The following is a 17107-nucleotide window of genomic DNA, read 5'->3' as shown; positions in this document are numbered from 1 at the left end:
TGTAATCCTAGCACTTTGGGAGGCCGAGGCAGGTGGATCACTTGAAGTCAGGAGTTCAAAACCAGCCTGGCCAACATGGTGAAACCCTGTCTTAAAAAAAAACGAAAACAAAATCAGAGTAATTAAAACGGCATTGCTGGCCTGTGACTCTTAAAGGGACACGGAACACATTAGTCAGTACCCACCTCAGGCCTAGCAGATAGTGGAGGCTCTAGAAATATTTGTTGATCTTTTGACCGCTTGAAACTCAAAGTGCTAAGGCTGGGTGCAGTGGCTCATGCCTGTAATCCCAGCACATTGGGAGGCTGAGGCAGGCAGATCACGGAGTCAGGAGTTCAAGACCAGACTGGCCAACATGGTGAAGCCCTGTCTCTACTAAAACATACAAAAATTGGCTGGGCATGGTAGCTTGTGCCTGTAATCCCAGCTACTTGGGAGGCTGAGGTAGTAGAATTGCTTGAACCGGGACCAGGGAGGCAGACGTTGCAGTGACCCGAGATCTCACCACTGCAGTCCAGCCGGCGCTACAGAGCGAGACTCCATCTCAAAAAAATAAAAGGTCACCGAAATCAGAGCAATTAAATGGCATTGCTGGCCTGTGACTCTTAAAGGGACACAGAACACATTAGTCAGTCCCCACGTCAGGCCTAGCAGATAGTGGAGGCTCTAGAAATATTTGTTGATCTTTTGACTGCTTGAAACTCATGGTGCTAAGGCTGGGTGCAGTGGTTCATGCCTGTATTCCCAGCACGTTGGGAGGCCAAGGCGGGTGGATCACCTGAAGTCAGGAGTTCGAGACCAGCCTGGTCAACATGATGAAACCCCATCTCTACTAAAAATACAAAAATTAGCCACATGTGATGGCACGTGCCTCTAGTCCCAGCTACTCCAGAGGCTGATGCAGGAGAATCCCTTGAACCTGGGAGGCAGAGGTTGTAGAGAGCAGAGATCGTACTACTGCACTCCAGTCTTGGCAACAGAGCGTGACTCTGTCTAAAAAAATAAACAAACAAAAAAACCAGAAAACAAAAAACGTCAGGTGCTTTCTTGCTTCGCACCCAATGCCTCTGTCCACATGACCCGCCCTGTCCAAACACAGGGGAGTCCACTTCCCTGGGGTCTGTGTGAATGGGCCCTGGAGCCAAGGGTGCATGGCTGCCTCCAATTCTGCCAGTTAGCTTTGTGCCAGGCTGCTCCCTGCGCCTGGGGTGCACACCTTGGCTCACTCCAGCTCCCATCTAAACAGCTCCCGGCGGCGCAGAGCTCTTCTGTGAAAACATGTCTGCAATCCCCCATCCCTCCAGGCAGGGCAGCCAGAGTCTAGAATCAAGAAGGAATGGGACGGTCCTCTCTCAGTGTCCCTGGGGTCTCCAGGTGTGAGTGGCCTCTTCAGCTAGTGGCTGGAGCTTTTGGAAAGCTGCTGGCAGCTCACACTGGTTCCAAGGTCACTGCAGGGGTGAGGTGGAGGGAGACGCTGAATCCTAGGAAGAGGAATCCCATGCCACACATTTTGCTGTCCCCAGCATTCCCCCTCCAGGCTCTCCTCTGGTGTCACTCTAGGGTAGAGACAGGGGACATCACTAACATCTGCAGGGCAAGCCCCCCTCATCAGGACCCCAGGGGAGGGGCAGCCCTGGCAGGAGATAAAGGGATAAATCCTGGCCATTGCCCTTGACTCCCGTCCCCACCAGGGGGTGCCCGCAGTCCTGCGGTCCTAGGACTGGGGAGTTTAAGGTCAAGGACAAGCTGTAGCCTTCCCTCCCTCCCTGGCATAGGGGCAGCCTGGAGAGGGCCCACCCCAATTGCACTGGGCCAGCTTAGGGGGCCTCCAAGCTGCCCTTGGCAGGTGCTGGGTCCTCCCGTTCCCTATTGGGGTGGGCCGTGGAGATGGGGGGTCTGGCCTGCATTGGGGAACATGCAGCAAGAGGGGCCTTGGCCCAGGAGCGGGCACTTGATGGAAAGAAAGAAGACAGAGGCGCAGCGGCAAGTTTCTGTACAGGAAGTCAGATTATACATTTTAGTAATGGGTGAGGGGACAGGGATGGGGGGCAACAGTGCAGGGGCCACAGGGAGAAGAAGAGGTCGAGAGCTGGGGTTTGGCATAAATCTTACAAAGTGTATAAAGAATCTGTGTTTCTCTACAATAACAAAAACCAAAGGCTACAAGAGCGGTTGTATATACAAAACATGGAGATATTGCTTCACTTGCAAACAGGTTCCAGACCAGAAGGGAAACGAGACAGAGGAGGGGGAGCGGGAGGGCCGAGAGGGCACGCTGCGTGCAGGAGATGGGTGGGGGAGAGGGTGACGGGCTTCTCCCTGCATCAATCAACAGGCAGAGGTGGGAGGCCTGTGCGAGCTGCTATGCGCGGAGGAGCGGGTGGGTGCCGAGAGCCTGGGGAGTTCCACCTGCCCTGGACCCCACTGCCTGGTTCTTCAGGCTTTGGCCTGGAGCAGGGTTCTGGGTGGGGATGATGGGCTGGGTCACCCAGCCACAGAGAGAGGGAGGCAATCACTCCCTGGAGTCTGCCGAGGAAAAGGAGAGAAGCCGGCACCATGAGCCCGTCCTTCTCACCTCTGGCCAGCCCTGTCCATCCTGCCACCCTCCCCACCCGGCCAAGACGCCCGAGGGGACCCGAGTTGGGTGGGTGCAGCAAAAAGGGGCTTCTAGCTTTTTCCCAGGCAGGACGGGGGTAGCACTGGCTCCTGTCCGTCCTGGGCCCCGGCCATGCAGAGCTCACTGGGAGGGCTGGAGCGAGCCGGCCACAGAGAGACAGCAGGGAGGGGCCGGAGGACACCATGGCAGGGGCGGACGGAGGCGCAGGGGTCACAGGTTCTGGCAGCACTGCAGCTTGTTGGGCTTCTGTCCATCTGTCGTGGGCGGCACGCTGATGTCCACCACGTTGTTCCCAGGGGACTCGTCATGGGCAGCACGGTCTGCGATCTGTTTCTGTGACACGATGCGGTAGATCTCTGCCAAGGGGGCACAGGGGGACGTCGGGTGAGCCAGCGTGTGCCCTGCCTGCTGAGGGGGCCCCTCCCTGCAGGACTCCAAAGCTCCTCTCCAGGCCCCCACAGCACCCCCATCACATCGGGGTAACAAGGTCAGGGCTGCGCACCCAGCCAGGGCAGGACCCACATCTGGTCAGAGCCAGCCCTGGCCTCTCGCTCCCTAAGGCCAGAAGCACCCTTCTCCCTCAGAGGTAAACTCCCAGAAGCCAAAGGGCTACAGGTCCCTGAGGCCACCCGCCTCCCCCAAGCGCCAAGAGTCAAGGTAGGGCCCCTCTCCAGGAACTGGGACTGGGCGGGGTGGGTTGTCTCTGTGTCCCCAGTGCCAGCAAGGGCTAAAGCTTGTCTGACCCTGTGAAGTGCCCATGTGGGTCGGCAGGTTTAACAAACAAAGGTTAGGGGCGGTGGTGGAAAAAAGATGAAACAAATAGGCCAGGTGCAGTGGCTCACACCTGCAATCCCAGCACTTTTGGAGGCCGAGGCAGGCAGATCACTTGAGCCCAGGAGTTTGAGACCAGCCTGGCCAACATGGTGAAACTGTCTCTACTGAAAACACAAAAATTAGCTGGGTGCGGTGGCACGTGCCTGTAATCCCAGCTACTCAGGAGGCTAAAGCAGGAGAATCACTTGAACCTGGGAGATGGAGGTTGCAGTGAGCTGAGATTGAGCTACCACATTCCAGCCTGGGCAAAAGAGCAAGACTCCGTCCCCTCATGACAAAAAAAGAAAGAAAGAAAGAAAGAAAGCAAAAATCAAACAAACAAAACAGTGAAGGTTCAGAGTGCTCCTGTTCCACCCTGCCTGGCTGGCGCCCTACCCACACCCATCCAGTCCCGGGGCTACCTGTGAGGATATTCTTGAAGGCTTCCTCTACGTTGGTGGAATCCAAGGCCGAGGTTTCGATGAAGGACAAGTTGTTCTTTTCTGGAACAGAGAATAATGCCCAGGTGAGCTGGGAGGCGGGGTGATGCTCCCACACACTCTCAGGGACCCCGCTCACCCACCTGGCCCAGGACACAAGCCACTCCTCAGGGAAGGGACACCAGAGCTGTGGCCAGGTCCCCCACACTGAGGGGGTGTCTTGCCTTCCACACACCTCTCTGATGCCTGTGTCTCCATCTGCTCACCTGCGAAGGCCCGGGCCTCGTCGGTGGGCACAGCCCGCAGGTGGCGCAAGTCACTCTTGTTCCCCACCAGCATAATGACGATGTTGCTATCTGCATGGTCCCGAAGCTCCTTCAGCCAGCGCTCCACGTTCTCGTAAGTCAGGTGCTTGGCGATGTCATATACCAGCAGGGCGCCCACAGCACCGCGGTAGTACCTGCAGGGTCAGGGGCCCATGAGCCGCTCTGAAGGGGGACTGTGGGCAGTGGCAGCCTCCTGGGATAACAGCACATGTCACGCCCAGGGCTAACCATTGTGGCCTCAAGAGAAGGGTGTGTGTCTAGAGGCCCCAGCTCTGCTCCCTGGATCCAGCTCTGAAATGTGGGGGCCTGAGGAGGGAATGTGGGGAGTGGGGGTAGAAGATACCATGAGGTCATCAAAAAAAGGGAAGAGGCCGGGCGCTGTGGCTCAAGCCTGTAATCCCAGCACTTTGGGAGGCCGAGGCGGGTGGATCACGAGGTCAAGAGATCGAGACCATCCTGGTCAACATGGTGAAACCCCGTCTCTACTAAACATCAAAAGATTAGCTGGGCATGGTGGTGCGTGCCTGTAATCCCAGCTACTCAGGAGGCTGAGGCAGGAGAATTGCCTGAACCCAGGAGGCGGAGGTTGCGGTGAGCCAAGATCACGCCATTGCACTCCAGCCTGGGGGACAGAGCAAGACCAGTCTTTCAAAAAAAAAAAAAAAAAAAAAAAAGCTGGGGTGAAGGAAACTGCAGCTGTGCAAAGAAAAGGCCACTGCCTACCATGCAGGGCCAGACTCAGCCCACTGAGGAGACAGACACCTAATCTCAGCACTTTGGGAGGCTGAGGTGGGAGAATCGCTTGAACTCAGGAGGAATTCAAGGCTGAAGTGAGCTATGATCGCACCACTGCACTCCAACCTGGGCAACAGCAAGACCCTGTCTTTCAAAAAAATAAGGCTGCGCATGGTGGCTCATGCCTGTAATCCCAGCACTTTGGAAGGCTGAAGCGGGGGGATCACAAGGTCAGAAGTTCGAGACCATCCTGGCCAATATGGTCACTACTAAAAATACAAAAATTAGCCAGGTGTGGTGGCAGGTGCATGTAATCCCAGCTACTTAGGAGGCTGAGGCAGGAGAATCGCTTGATCCAGGGAGGCGGAGGTTGCAGTGAGCTGTGATCATGCCACTGCACTCCAGCCCGGGTGACAGAGCAAGTCTCCATCTCAAAATAAAATAAATAAATAAATAAACAAACAAATATATTAAAATAATATAAGCCAGGCATGGTGGTGCATGCCTGTAGCCCCAGCTACTCAGGAGGCTGAGGCAGGAGGATCGCTTGAGCCTGGGAGATTGAGGGTACAGTGATCTGCGATTGTGGCACTGCACTCCAGCCTGGGCGACAGAGCAAGACTCTGTCTGTCTCGAAAAAAGAGATGACAGATAGACAGATGCACCTGAGGAATGAAGAAGATGGGAGCCGAGGACCTCGAGGCGACAGAGAGACCATGGTGGTGGGAGCATGGGGGCTTGGGAGGGGTACTGAAAAAGGCAGCTGAGTGGGTCCTGATGTCTGGGACGCCTTTGTGGGGAAGCAGGGCCTTGGTGGGAGGACAGGAGGGGTGTGGGACAAGGTGTGAGTCCCAGAAGAGGGGAGCTGGGGGAGGAGGAAGGCTGGGGAGCTGGCTGGGCAGAGGCAGTGGCCCGGTGAAGTGGCTGGAGCCAGATCCTCACTGCACTCAGTACGCAGAGATAACCCCAGTGTGGCCAAGGCTGGGCGCTAGTCTGCCTCAGGGTCCTACAGTGCATGGCTGGGATGTTCTTCCAGCCTCACTCCTTGCTCTTGGGGCATGCTTCCCCCTTTTCCTACCCAACTCCTACACATTCTTCCAAGCCCATGTGCTGCCTGCCCATGCCCCTGCATTTCAGCGTCCCTGCCCAGGCCGCTGACACGCACGCGGAGGTGATGGCGCGGTAGCGCTCCTGGCCGGCGGTGTCCCAGATCTGTGCCTTGATGGTCTTGCCGTCCACCTGGATGCTGCGGGTGGCGAACTCCACGCCAATGGTGCTCTTGCTCTCCAGGTTGAACTCGTTGCGGGTGAAGCGGGACAGCAGGTTGCTCTTGCCCACGCCCGAGTCCCCGATGAGCACCACTGGGCGGGGAGGTGAGGTTCTGTGAGTCCCCATGCTCCACCCACAACCACCCTCAGAACCTTCCCACGGGTTCCCTGAGCGCTGCACCAATGCAGCAGCTAATGGTGTGGAGGAGTTGGAGGTGCCTGGAGCTGGGAACCTGCAGGCACCATGCTAAGTAGTGCAGAAGCAAAGAGAGGCTCCTGCCTTCCAGAAACAGCCACTGCAGTTAACACAACACCTGCCTCTCTCTCGTCCTCAGAGCAGGGCTGTCCCAGGTGGATCATGGGGACCCAGGCAGGCAGCCAGGCCAGGCTCAGATCCATCAACCCTGAGCCTCCACCTGCAGCCTGGTGGCTGGGCAGTCAGACAAGGCTTGAGAAGGCTCTTGAGCCAGGTGACCTTGGGCAAGTCACCTCACCCCTGCACTGCTTTTTCCAAATGTGTGAACAGGGAGGCAGTCACAGGAGGAGGGAGTCAGAGCAGGCATGGCCAGGCACAGTGGATCCCGCCTGTCATCCCAGCACTTTGAGAGGCCAAGGCAGGCGGATCACTTGAGGTCAGGAGTTTGAGACCAGCCTGGCCAACATGGTGAAACCCCATCTCTATGAAAAATAGCCCCAGCTATACAGGACGCTGAGGTGGGAGAATCACTTGAGCCCAGGAGGTGGAGGTTGCAGTGAGCTGAGATTACACCACTGCACTCCAGCCTGGGCAACAGAGATTCTGTCTCCCCCACCCACAGAATAAAGAGCAGGCACCGCGCAGGAAGGGACATGAATGGGCAGTCATCATGGTTGTTGTGGTTTCTGGTCGGGGCTTGGGAAGGGTCACTGCTGCAGATGGTAAGTAACAGGACACGAGGCACTCCCCCCACCCCAACCTCCACATCCCTCCTGGTGCAGCAAACCCGCATCCAGCTTTGGCACAGATCGCCGAGTGAGAAACAGGAATGCGCCTGGAGGTCGAAGCCTGGAACAAAGAGCCTGCGGCCACCTCCCATCACCTCTGCCCTAGGGTCGATCCCCTGCTAAGCTGCAGGGAGCTCCAGCCAAGGCCAAGTCCTCGTTCAAGGGGCAGTCCATGAATGTGCACAGCTCCTCACAGGGCTCCAACACAGGTATGCATTGTCCCAGAAGGCGGGTGTGCAGCAGAACAGCTTGGCAAGATGCAAATCCCGGCCCAGAAGGGAGTCAGCGCAGCGTGGATGGGAGGGAGATAAGGGTTGGTGGGCAACAGCTCCCAGGGAAAGGGAGCCTGAGCCCGGTCAACACGAGGTGAGCAGCAGGCCTGTCTCATGCTGGCCAGGGGGCACCAGGAGCATGTTCCCTAGGCAGAGCAGGTGCCAGCTGGTCAGGCCGGGGGTGACCCACCCTGTCAAGTGTTTCCTGTCCCAGGCATGGAGCACTATCCCTAGGGGCCCAGCCACCCCGGGCCCTGAGGTGGGGCCTGGGTGGGCTGCCCCCCAGACGCAGAACACACCATGAGGGGGAGATAGGTGTGTGTGTGCACCTGAATACAGCCAACCAGAAGAGTCCCCAGCCAGAAGCCCTGTAGACCCCCAAGCGTGGGGCTTGGGCCCTGGCACCTGAAGGTGGGTTGGCCCAGTGGCTTGGTCATCCCTGGTCCCAAGGAGTTGGCGGGCATCCAGTGAGGATGACGCTTCCTCGTCTGGGCAGAGATGGGCATGGCTGGCCCTCCTGAGCTCACGGAGGTGCTGGCAACTGGGCTGAGCCCTGGCTGACCCAGAGGTCCCCAGCCCTACCTGGGACCCCGGCCGCACTGAGGGAGCAGAGTCTGGAACCCAACAGGCAGCCCTGCTCTGCCCTTCCCCTTGCCACACTGTGGGGCTGTATCTACACACTTGGAATTCTCCTTCTAGAAAACATTCTCTCTTGACCCCACTTCCTGCTCTGGGCACTGCCTGATTCTCTCCTCTCGACTCCCAACCCCCTAGAAGGTGTCATCTACACTCACTCATTCCACCTCCTATCCCCCAGTCAAACCAAGCACGCTTTCGCCCCCATAGTCAGTGTCAGCCTCAGCACTCCCCGGCCCCCACCAAAGGCACCTAGCGGCTCTCCCTCTTTCCCTGCCTTCAGGTGTCCCCTGACTTCCCACCTCGCAGCCACTCCCACTACACCTTCGAACATCAGGGAGCCCCACAACAGGCATCTCTGTCCACACCCACTCGCCAGGTGACCCTATCCAGACTCATGTCTATAAACAACAGCCTTGGGCTGGCAACTCCTACATTACCAGTCTCCCTAGAAGGCCAGACTGCCATGCCCACTGCCTCCTTCATGTCTCTTCAATGGCCCAGGCCCCTCATACCCAGTAGAGTAGAACCAAGCTCCCGATTGCTCCCTAAGCCTGCTCACCCACCCCTTATCTCCCCTCTCTATCTTGTCTAACTGTGGCTTGGTCCTACCAGGCACTCGTGCCAAAAACCTGGAGTCATTCTCCACTCCTTCCTTTCCCTCGCATCTCAGAGCCAATTCTTCAGCATATCCGAGATCCAAGAGAAGGGAGGATGAGCGGTGCACCCCACTGTCTCTCCCTGGGCTATTCCATTCCAGAATCTGAGACTCTGGAAGGTATTGTCTGTGGGGTCCCTGTGTTCACTCATCAATCAAAAGGCTGTCCTCTGTAACAGCCACCAGAGGGCGCTGTGAGCACTGAGCCAGGGCGCCAATGAGAACCAAGCCAGGGGACCTTCCTCCCTCCTCTGCAGACAACCCTCCATGGCTCCCACATCTGGCAAAGGAAAAGCCCCAGTCCTCCCCACTGCCCACAAGTCCCTCCCCTCCTCCCTCTCTCCTCCCTCTCGACCCCTGGCTCACTCTTCTCCCACCACACAGGCCTCCATGCTGTTCCTCCAACATGCCATGTGTAATCCTGCCCCAGGGCCTTTGCACGGGCTGTTCCTTCTGCCAGAAACAGTCTTCTCCAGGCACCCACCTGGCTCCCTCCCTCATCTCCTTCATGTAGTCCCTTAAATGCCACTTGGTCAAGAAGGCCTTCCCTGCTATGCTACTAAAACCCTACTCTCCAAATTACCCTGTTCCCCGACCCAGCTCTTCCTCTGTCACTCTTGCCACTCTCACACCTGTCAGGTGGCATTTATTTTTTTCCAGTCTGCCCCAAGGGCAGGAACCAGGCCCTGGCAGTGCCTGGCACACAAGAAAATGTCTGTCAAGTGAACAAACAAAATGCCAAAGAGACTGGCAGAGCCTCCCAGGCACACCCCCTGCCCCATACCTGGAGGATGCCAGGTCACCACTCTTGGGCCACAGGTGAGGAGGGTAGGATCAGGCAGCCCCTGCAATGCTACCTGGTACCCTATGGTTGGCTGCTTGGAAACCAAGAATAACAAGAACAAAAAGAACATTTGATGAGAAAGCTAAGAAAGCTCTTGGTGCAGGCTGGATGCAGTGGCTCACGCCTGTAATCCCAGCACTTTGGGAGGATGAGGTGGGTGGATCACAAGGTCAGGAGTTCGAGACCAGCCTGGCCAATATGGTGAAAACCCATCTCTACTAAAAATATAAAAATTAGCCGGGTATGAGGGCGGGCATCTGTAGTCCAGCTACTCGGGAGGCTAAGGCAGGAGAAATGCTTGAACCTGGGAGGTGGAGGTTGTAGTGAGCCAAGATTGTGCCAGTCCACTCCAGCCTGGGCAACAGAGCAAGACTCCATCTCAAAAAAAAAAAGAAAGGTCTTGGTGTGCATTACTTCGCAGAAGGCTCATGTAGCTCATTTTTACAGATGAGGAAACTGAGGCTTGGATGGGGAATGGGGTATGGGGCAGAGCAGGACCCTGAATCTACACATATTTGTGGACCCACTCCCACCTCCCAACGGTGTGCCCCAAGTGACTTGTCTGGAGCAACCCGCCTGGGAAGTGATCCAGGCAGTATTTGAACCCAGGTCTTCTGCATCCGCAGCCTGGGTTCTTTCCTTCCCAACTAACTGCTGTGCTCACTGTCCTACTCCAACCCCAGCACGTGGCTTGGGGGGGTCTTGGGTCTGTCTTATGGAGCAGGGATTGAGGCCCTGGGCACCCCAGCTCCGATGGCATGGGGCAGCTGGCAAACTCCTACTCATCCTTCAAGATCCCTCGGTTCAGGGCTCTCCTCTCCCCAAAGACCACTACTTGGCCTGGCCCGCAAGACCTGTGACAATAGGACCAGCATTCTCTCACGTCACCATGGGTGCCCAGCACAGGGCTACCAACTGGATTTCAGAGAAAGACAGAAAGATGGCCAGGCACAGTGGCTCACGCCTGTAATCCCAGCACTTGAGGAGGCTGAGGCAAGCAGATCATTTGAGGTCAAGAGTTTGAGACCAGCCTGACTAACATGGTAAAACCCCATCTCTATGAAAAAATACAAAAATTAGCCAGGCGTGGTGGCAGGCATCTCTAGTCTCAGCTACTCAGGAGGCTGAGGCAGGAGAATCATTTGAACTTGGGAGGCGGAACTTGCAGTGAGCCAGGATTGTGCCACTGCACTCCAAGCTGGGCAACACAGCAAGACTCCATCTCAAAATAAAAAAAGAGAGAGAGATGGAAAGAGGTGGAATGATCGTGGGCATGTGGCCCTGGGCTTCCCAACCAAGTCAGCAGGAACGAAAAATGGGCTCTCAGGCCACAGGGGGCAGACTGGACTCACCATGGGGACCCCCAGTCATACCACCAACCTTAATCTCTTTCCATGGCAGCTACAGGAGCCTGGCCAAAGCCGGGGAAGTCTGCTCAGTTCTCATGTCCTCAGGAACCAAGACAGGAAACTCAGGCCCAGCCTGGGTATCCCCACAACACCCTTACTCCCTTCCCAGCCTTGCCCCAGTTATATGACCTTGGGAGCTCCTCAGCCCATCAGTTTTCTTTTTTTTGAGACTGAATCTCCTTCACTCAGGCTGGAGTACACTGACACCATCTCGGCTCACTGCAACCTCCGCCTCCTGAGTTCAAGAGACCCTCCTGCCTCAGTCTCCCAAGTAGCTGGGATTACAGGTGTTCACCACCATGCCTGGCTAATTTTTGTATTTTTAGTAGAAATGGGGTTTCGTCATGTTGGCCAGGCTGGTCTTGAACTCCTGACCTCAAGTGATCCACCTGCCTCAGCCTCCCAAAGTTCTGGGATTCCAGGCGTGAGCCATAGCACCCAGCTCCATCAGTTTTGCCCCAGCCTGGCCAACACTCTCGAGCACCTTGGCGAGGCTGGGTCGCCAGTGCTTTGCAGGCCTCAGCTGACATTCTCAGGGCTGCCCTAGAGACAGATGTAAACATTGTCATTCTCCCTGAACAGCTGGGGACACTCAACCCAGAGTGACCAGGTCAGAGCAAGGGACAAACAGCCACTGAACAGGTAAACAGCAGGCCAGGTATGGTGGTTCACGCTTGTAATCCCAGCACTTTGGGAGGCCGAGGTGGGCGGATCACTTGAGCTCAGGAGTTTGAGACCAGCCTGGCCAACATGGTGAAACCCCATCTCTACTAAAAATACAAAAATTAGCCAGGCATGGTGGCAGCGGGAGCCTGTCGTCCTGGCTACTTGGGAGGCTGAGGCAGGAGAACCACTTGAACTTGGGAGGTGGAGGTTGCAGTGAGCTGAGACTAAGCCACTGCGCTCCAGCCTGGGCGACAAAACAGGTAAATGGAAGAGAGGCTGAACTGCCCAGCCAGTCCCTGGCACTGGGTGTCCAATGCAGAGAGGTGGCCAGCAGGGCAGGTCCAGTATGCAGGCTGGGAATGAAAATGTCATTGTCTAGGACACAAGCAATCTGTTGTCTTGGAGAAATAAAGAGCCCTTGAGGACACAGCTCCCAGCATTGCCACAGAAGTTGGTGGCTTCACTGGCTGGGAAGCAGCCCCCCTACCCCAGACATGCCACTTGGCTGACAGAGCAGGCAAGCCCAGTTGGCAAAAACAAAGAGCTGGCACTTCTGAGAAGTCCTGAGTATCTTGGCCTGCCCCATGACAATGTGGCTGCCCTGGGGCCCAGACCCCAATGCTCAGGCTGACTGAGGGGTTCTTCAGGGGAATGGTGCCCCATTCCGGGCAGAGCCTGGTGGAGCCAAGCAATGCCTCAGCCTTCCTCTGGAAAGCTGGTCCTAAGCATCTAGGCCTCAGGGAGCAGATACAGGGGGGCACTCTTGTCTCAGCTCTTCTCTGGGCAAGTGTCCAAAGCCAGGGCACAGGAGAGGCCCCCATTCTAAGCAGAGAAGATGGTATTTTGGGTCCCCAAAACAGCAACCAGAACAGCAGCCCACTGCGGAAGTTTGTTGAGGCTCGAGGGCTGGGAACTGCCTCGGGAACCTCAGCAGAGAAAGGGAAGCACCGGCCAGGTCTCTTCCATGGAGACAGTGGTCACCTTCTCCTTGGGCAGGGGAGGGGTGGACAAAACCCAAGGCACAGGACCTGGGGCAGCTGCAGCCCATTTTCCCCACGATCCATGTCCTCCAGGGCCAAGTGAGTCCTGATTGGTCAGGGGCTCTGGGATAGGGGAAGGGCTCTGGGAGGGCCTCCATGACCCTTGGGGACACAGCTGTACCCACGGTGGAACCTACAGCCCCGAGTCCATCAGAGGAGAAATCTAGGGTGCCCGAGGCAATCAGTGGCAGGCTGTGAAAATGGCCCGTGGCTAAAGGAGAAAATGTTAGGAGGATAAATGTGAGGTTTTATAATTAGTACAAATTAACAGTGTCATTCCTGGGGGAATGGGGGAGAATGTTCACAGAGGAAAAACAAACGGCACATGGGGCATCACCCAGGGGATCTGCTGGCCTCGGCTGCTGAGGTCAAGGAGCCAGTGCGTGATGTGGCCACCAAAATAAACAAGGCAGGGGCAAGGCGCGGTGACTCATGCCTGTAATCGCAGCACTTTGGAAGGCCAAGGCAGGTGGATCACAAGGTCAGGAGTTCAAGACCAGCCTGACGAACATGGTGAAACACCATCTCTACTAAAAATACAAAAATTAGCCAGGTGTCATGGCGCTTAATCCCAGTTACTCAGGAGGCTGAGACAGGAGATAATCACTTGAACTGGGGAGGTGGAGGTTGCAATGAGCAGAGACCTTGCCACTGCATTTCAACCTGGGGCAACAGAGTGAGACTCCATCTCAAAAAAGAAAGAAAAAGAAAGAACACAAATTGTTGAAAGAGAACAGAGAAGGCCCTCTGATGAGGCACAGCTGTGAAGGTGAGACAGCAGATGAGCAGTCTGGGAAACGCTGACCTTGTGGGTTAGATTTTTGCTACCAACTGGCTTGAGGTCAGCAGAGCACCTGCTCGACTCAGTAAAAGGAGGCCAGCGGGGAGGGCAGTGGGGCAGACACACCCCTGCCCCCTACTGCCCGCCGGATGAATGCCAGCTGCTGCAGAAGCTGGATCAGTGTTTCCAGGAAGCGGTCTCTGCAGATGAGTCCCGGGAACAACACAGCCTCTCCATTGCTCCTGACCCACTAACTGTTCTGCTGGGAACACACTTCAAGGAAATAACCCAAAGGGCAAAATCATGACTTGGGCAAACACTCGGAGCTGTGTCATTGAAAACAGCAAAGGGGCGAAAATAACAGGCAGCGATGACTGAAGAAAACTGGATGGGGCAAGTGGGGAGCAACACCCCCTTCCCTAGCAGTGCCACGTCTGGGTGGGTGCCCAGCTAGGACCTGGGAGCAGCTACTTCAGGGTGGGCTGAGTGGAGACAGCACCTGCTCAGCCAGACCCAAAGTCTAGTCCCCCTGTCACCAGATGGCCCTGCAGATCCCCAGTCTCCAAAACCCTTCCTCCGTCCATGAGGGCAAGACCTTGGGGCTGGCGCCTGCTGACCACAGAACATCACCCACTGGTAACAGTATCAGCCTGTGTGCAGCTGCCAAGCCCGCAGCGCTGCGGGATGACTCTAGGCTGTTGTGTAGACACTTCCTCTCCCTCTGCACAGAAGTCCTCTGCCACATGGACATCCCAGGTAGGGAGACCTTCCCCTCATTTCCCACAACCCCAAGATGCTGGATGAGACTAGACACAAGGCCCAGACACGCCTGGTACAGGCCACAGATCATGCTCAGAGGGATGGCCCAGCGAAGTAAAGATACCAACAGCTGGCGTGGTATGCAGACCCTCACAGAGCAGGCTGCAGGACCAAGGCACCTTGGGTCCAGGGGTTAGCCCTCAAGGGCTGCCACTGTCAGCCAGTGAGCCCAGCAATGAGGGCAGAGGACCAGGCCAAAGTCTAGCTGGGCACAGAAGGCTCAGCTGAGAAGGACTCCAGCTTCCTCCAGCCGGAGGAAACTCACCCCCACCTGTCTCCAAACTGGCAATGGCTGCCCGATCTACCTAGGCCTTATCTGATGCTCCTAGAGCCCCCTCAGTCCCTGGGGCGTGGAAGACCCTCCAGCAGGCTGGCTGGGGCCCTGGCTGTCAGTGCGCACATATTAGAAGCAGGTGGTCTGACAACCGCAAGTCCCAGATGCTGGCCACAAGCACCCTAAGACAAAGTGGTAAGGCCCACAGGTGGCCGGGGCTCAATCGGGCTCCAACACTTACAAACTGTGTCTTTGTCACTCTGGGCCTCAGTTTCCAAATGTATAAAAAGAGAGGCTGGTTAATATCAACCTCAAAGGGCTGCAGTGAGGATTTAAATGAGTTCATTCACGTAAAGTGCTCAGAAAAGTGCAGGTACTGGCTTAGCGCTGTTGACAGTTCTGAGTGAAGAGATGGAATTCTTGCTGCATACACGGGTACCTCTCCACTCAATCTTGGCTCTGCACCCCAATCCAAGGCTCCTGCCACCATATACCTCACTCCCAGGCCCTGATCTCGACCCACCCCCATTGTCTGCCCCGCCTCTCCCGGGCCCCGCCCCAAACACGCTGCCCCAATCAGGACTAGCTTCGTGAGAGTCCCGCCCCCATTTTACCAGGCCAAACCCACTATTGGTCACGCCCATTACGTCTTATCCCCGCCTCTAAAAACCCCGCCCCCATCGAACCACGCTTTTAACCCAGCCCGGCCCGCCAAATCCCGGAAGGTCCCACCCCCTCCAGAGGCCCCGCCCCTAACGGCCTCTCCCACCGCTCCGGGCCCCACCCCCTCTAGGCCCCGGCCCCGCCCTGGCACATCCTGGGTCCCCCAGGTCTCTCCGTGCCGCCGGCTCCGCATGGCCGCTCACACGAGCCCGAAGCTGATGGAACCCGGTTGGCCCCGGCTTTCCCAGCTGCCAGATCCGCCGGGCCCCAAGCGCCGGGCTCCGGCTGGGTCCAGCGGCCTGGAGCGCGGCCTTGGCCTGTCTGCCCGTCGCCTCACCGCCACGCCCTCGCCTGTCTCTGCCCCACCGGCCTCACCTTTGAATAGGTAGTCGTACTCGTCGTCCCGAGTCCCCATTGTCCTGGCGCTTCCGGCGGGATCGGCGACACCGCAGCCCCACCACAAACACCCGACGGGGGCGGAGCCGGCGCCGCGCAGAGCGGCGCTTGGATGGCCTATCAGCAGCGGGTGGAATAGCGACTGGCACCCAGCTGAGCCAATCAGAGACGGAAATAGTGCTCCGGGGGTTGGGCGCCGCTTGATATCCACCCTCCTCTCCCTCGGTGTCCTGGAGAAAGGCGGAAGGAATGCGGACCTTTCTGAAGTGACGGCCGCGTCAGCCTATCAAAGGTGAGCTTAAGTGGGCGGGGCGGAAGAATGCAGGAATGAAATGGATTGACGGAGCAACTCACCAATGAGCGGCTTGATTGGTCACATATCCGACTATCAGAGGATCTGTGCTGGAAGGGGAAATGGGGCTACGTCCAGGTGATGCTACGATGTTTAACGTCCCGATGACGTCATAGGTCAACGCGCTGACCCTTGGCTTCGCCCCTCGAAGCCCAAAAATGACCATTTCCGGAGATCTCAGCGCTGGGTCCCCTCTCTCGGTTGCAGTTTCCATCTCTATATAGAGACGCATTAGGTTATCCCTCTGTGCCTCAGTTTCCTCCTCTGTAAACTGAAGAAACCCGTCTCATGAAATCTTTGAGAATAACCAGATCATTTCCTTAAATACAGAGTGAATCAACCGTCCAGTTTTTGCTGTTCTTTAATAAATACTTGCAAATCCTTATTGGGCATCAGGTGCTCTCCAACAGGACCTCCTGCTCCTCTTTGTCCCATATTTTACCCATAGGTAAAACATAAATATAAGTAATATATAAAATAAACACATACTGTATCGTCAGGTAGTGATAAATCCTATCACTATCGCTACCTGACAATAGAGTATGTGTTTATTTTATATATTTAGTGTGTACAGCCTGCTGTTTTGATATACATGTACACAGTGAAATAATTATGACAGTTAAGCAATTAACCTATCCATTGCCTTCCATAATTGTGTGTGTAGTGAGAGTATCCAAAATCTACTTTCTTGACAAATTTTCAATAAAAAATGATGCAATATCATTATTTTTGAGACAGTTTTGCTCTTGTTGCCCACGCTGGAGTGCAATGGCGAGATCTCGGCTCACTGCAAATCTGCCTCCCGAGTTCAAGTGATTCTCCTGCCTCAGCCTCCTGAGTAGCTGGGATTACAGGCATGCGCCACCAGCTAATTTTAGTAGAGACGGGGTTTTTCCATGTTTGTCAGGCTGGTCTCGAACTCCTGATCTCAGGTGATCCACCCATCTCGGCCTCCCAAAGTGCTGAGATTACAAGTGTGAGCCACTGTGCCCAGCCCACAATGCAATATTATTAACATAAAGTATACATTGCTTTTTTTTGGCCAGCTAGGGTAGCTCATGCTTGTAAACATGCACTTTGGGAAGGCCGAGGTGGGAAAATCACTTAAGGCCAG

General features: G+C 56.1%; 2 protein-coding genes across 2 annotated transcripts in view; both read right to left on the bottom strand.

The window, feature by feature from the left end:
• The window catches only part of HNRNPM (heterogeneous nuclear ribonucleoprotein M), a 154164-nt gene that overhangs the window by 77419 nt on the left and 59638 nt on the right, over positions 1 to 17107 (bottom strand). The window lies entirely within an intron of this gene.
• RAB11B (RAB11B, member RAS oncogene family) lies at positions 1989 to 15714 on the bottom strand. The gene is made up of 5 exons (XM_035283495.3): positions 15621 to 15714; positions 6097 to 6292; positions 4137 to 4330; positions 3853 to 3933; positions 1989 to 2973 (listed from the first exon to the last, which is right to left on the bottom strand). Exons 1-5 carry the CDS (start codon positions 15658 to 15660, stop codon positions 2828 to 2830), a joined length of 657 nt encoding a protein of 218 aa, XP_035139386.1. The 5' UTR covers positions 15661 to 15714; the 3' UTR covers positions 1989 to 2827.

The sequence above is a fragment of the Callithrix jacchus genome, chromosome 22 (assembly GCF_049354715.1).
Source record: "Callithrix jacchus isolate 240 chromosome 22, calJac240_pri, whole genome shotgun sequence".
In the NCBI taxonomy this organism is placed as follows: domain Eukaryota; kingdom Metazoa; phylum Chordata; class Mammalia; order Primates; family Cebidae; genus Callithrix; species Callithrix jacchus.
This window is presented reverse-complemented; position numbering and strand designations above follow the sequence as displayed.

Coding starts and splice junctions, on each gene's coding strand:
- RAB11B (XM_035283495.3), bottom strand. CDS start 15,660: ATGGGGACTCGGGACGACGAGTACGACTACCTATTCAAAG. Junction 6,293..15,620: donor GTACGACTACCTATTCAAAG/GTGAGGCCGGTG, acceptor CTCCCCGCCCAG/TGGTGCTCATCGGGGACTCG. Junction 3,934..4,136: donor CGAGGCCCGGGCCTTCGCAG/GTGAGCAGATGG, acceptor TCTCTGTTCCAG/AAAAGAACAACTTGTCCTTC.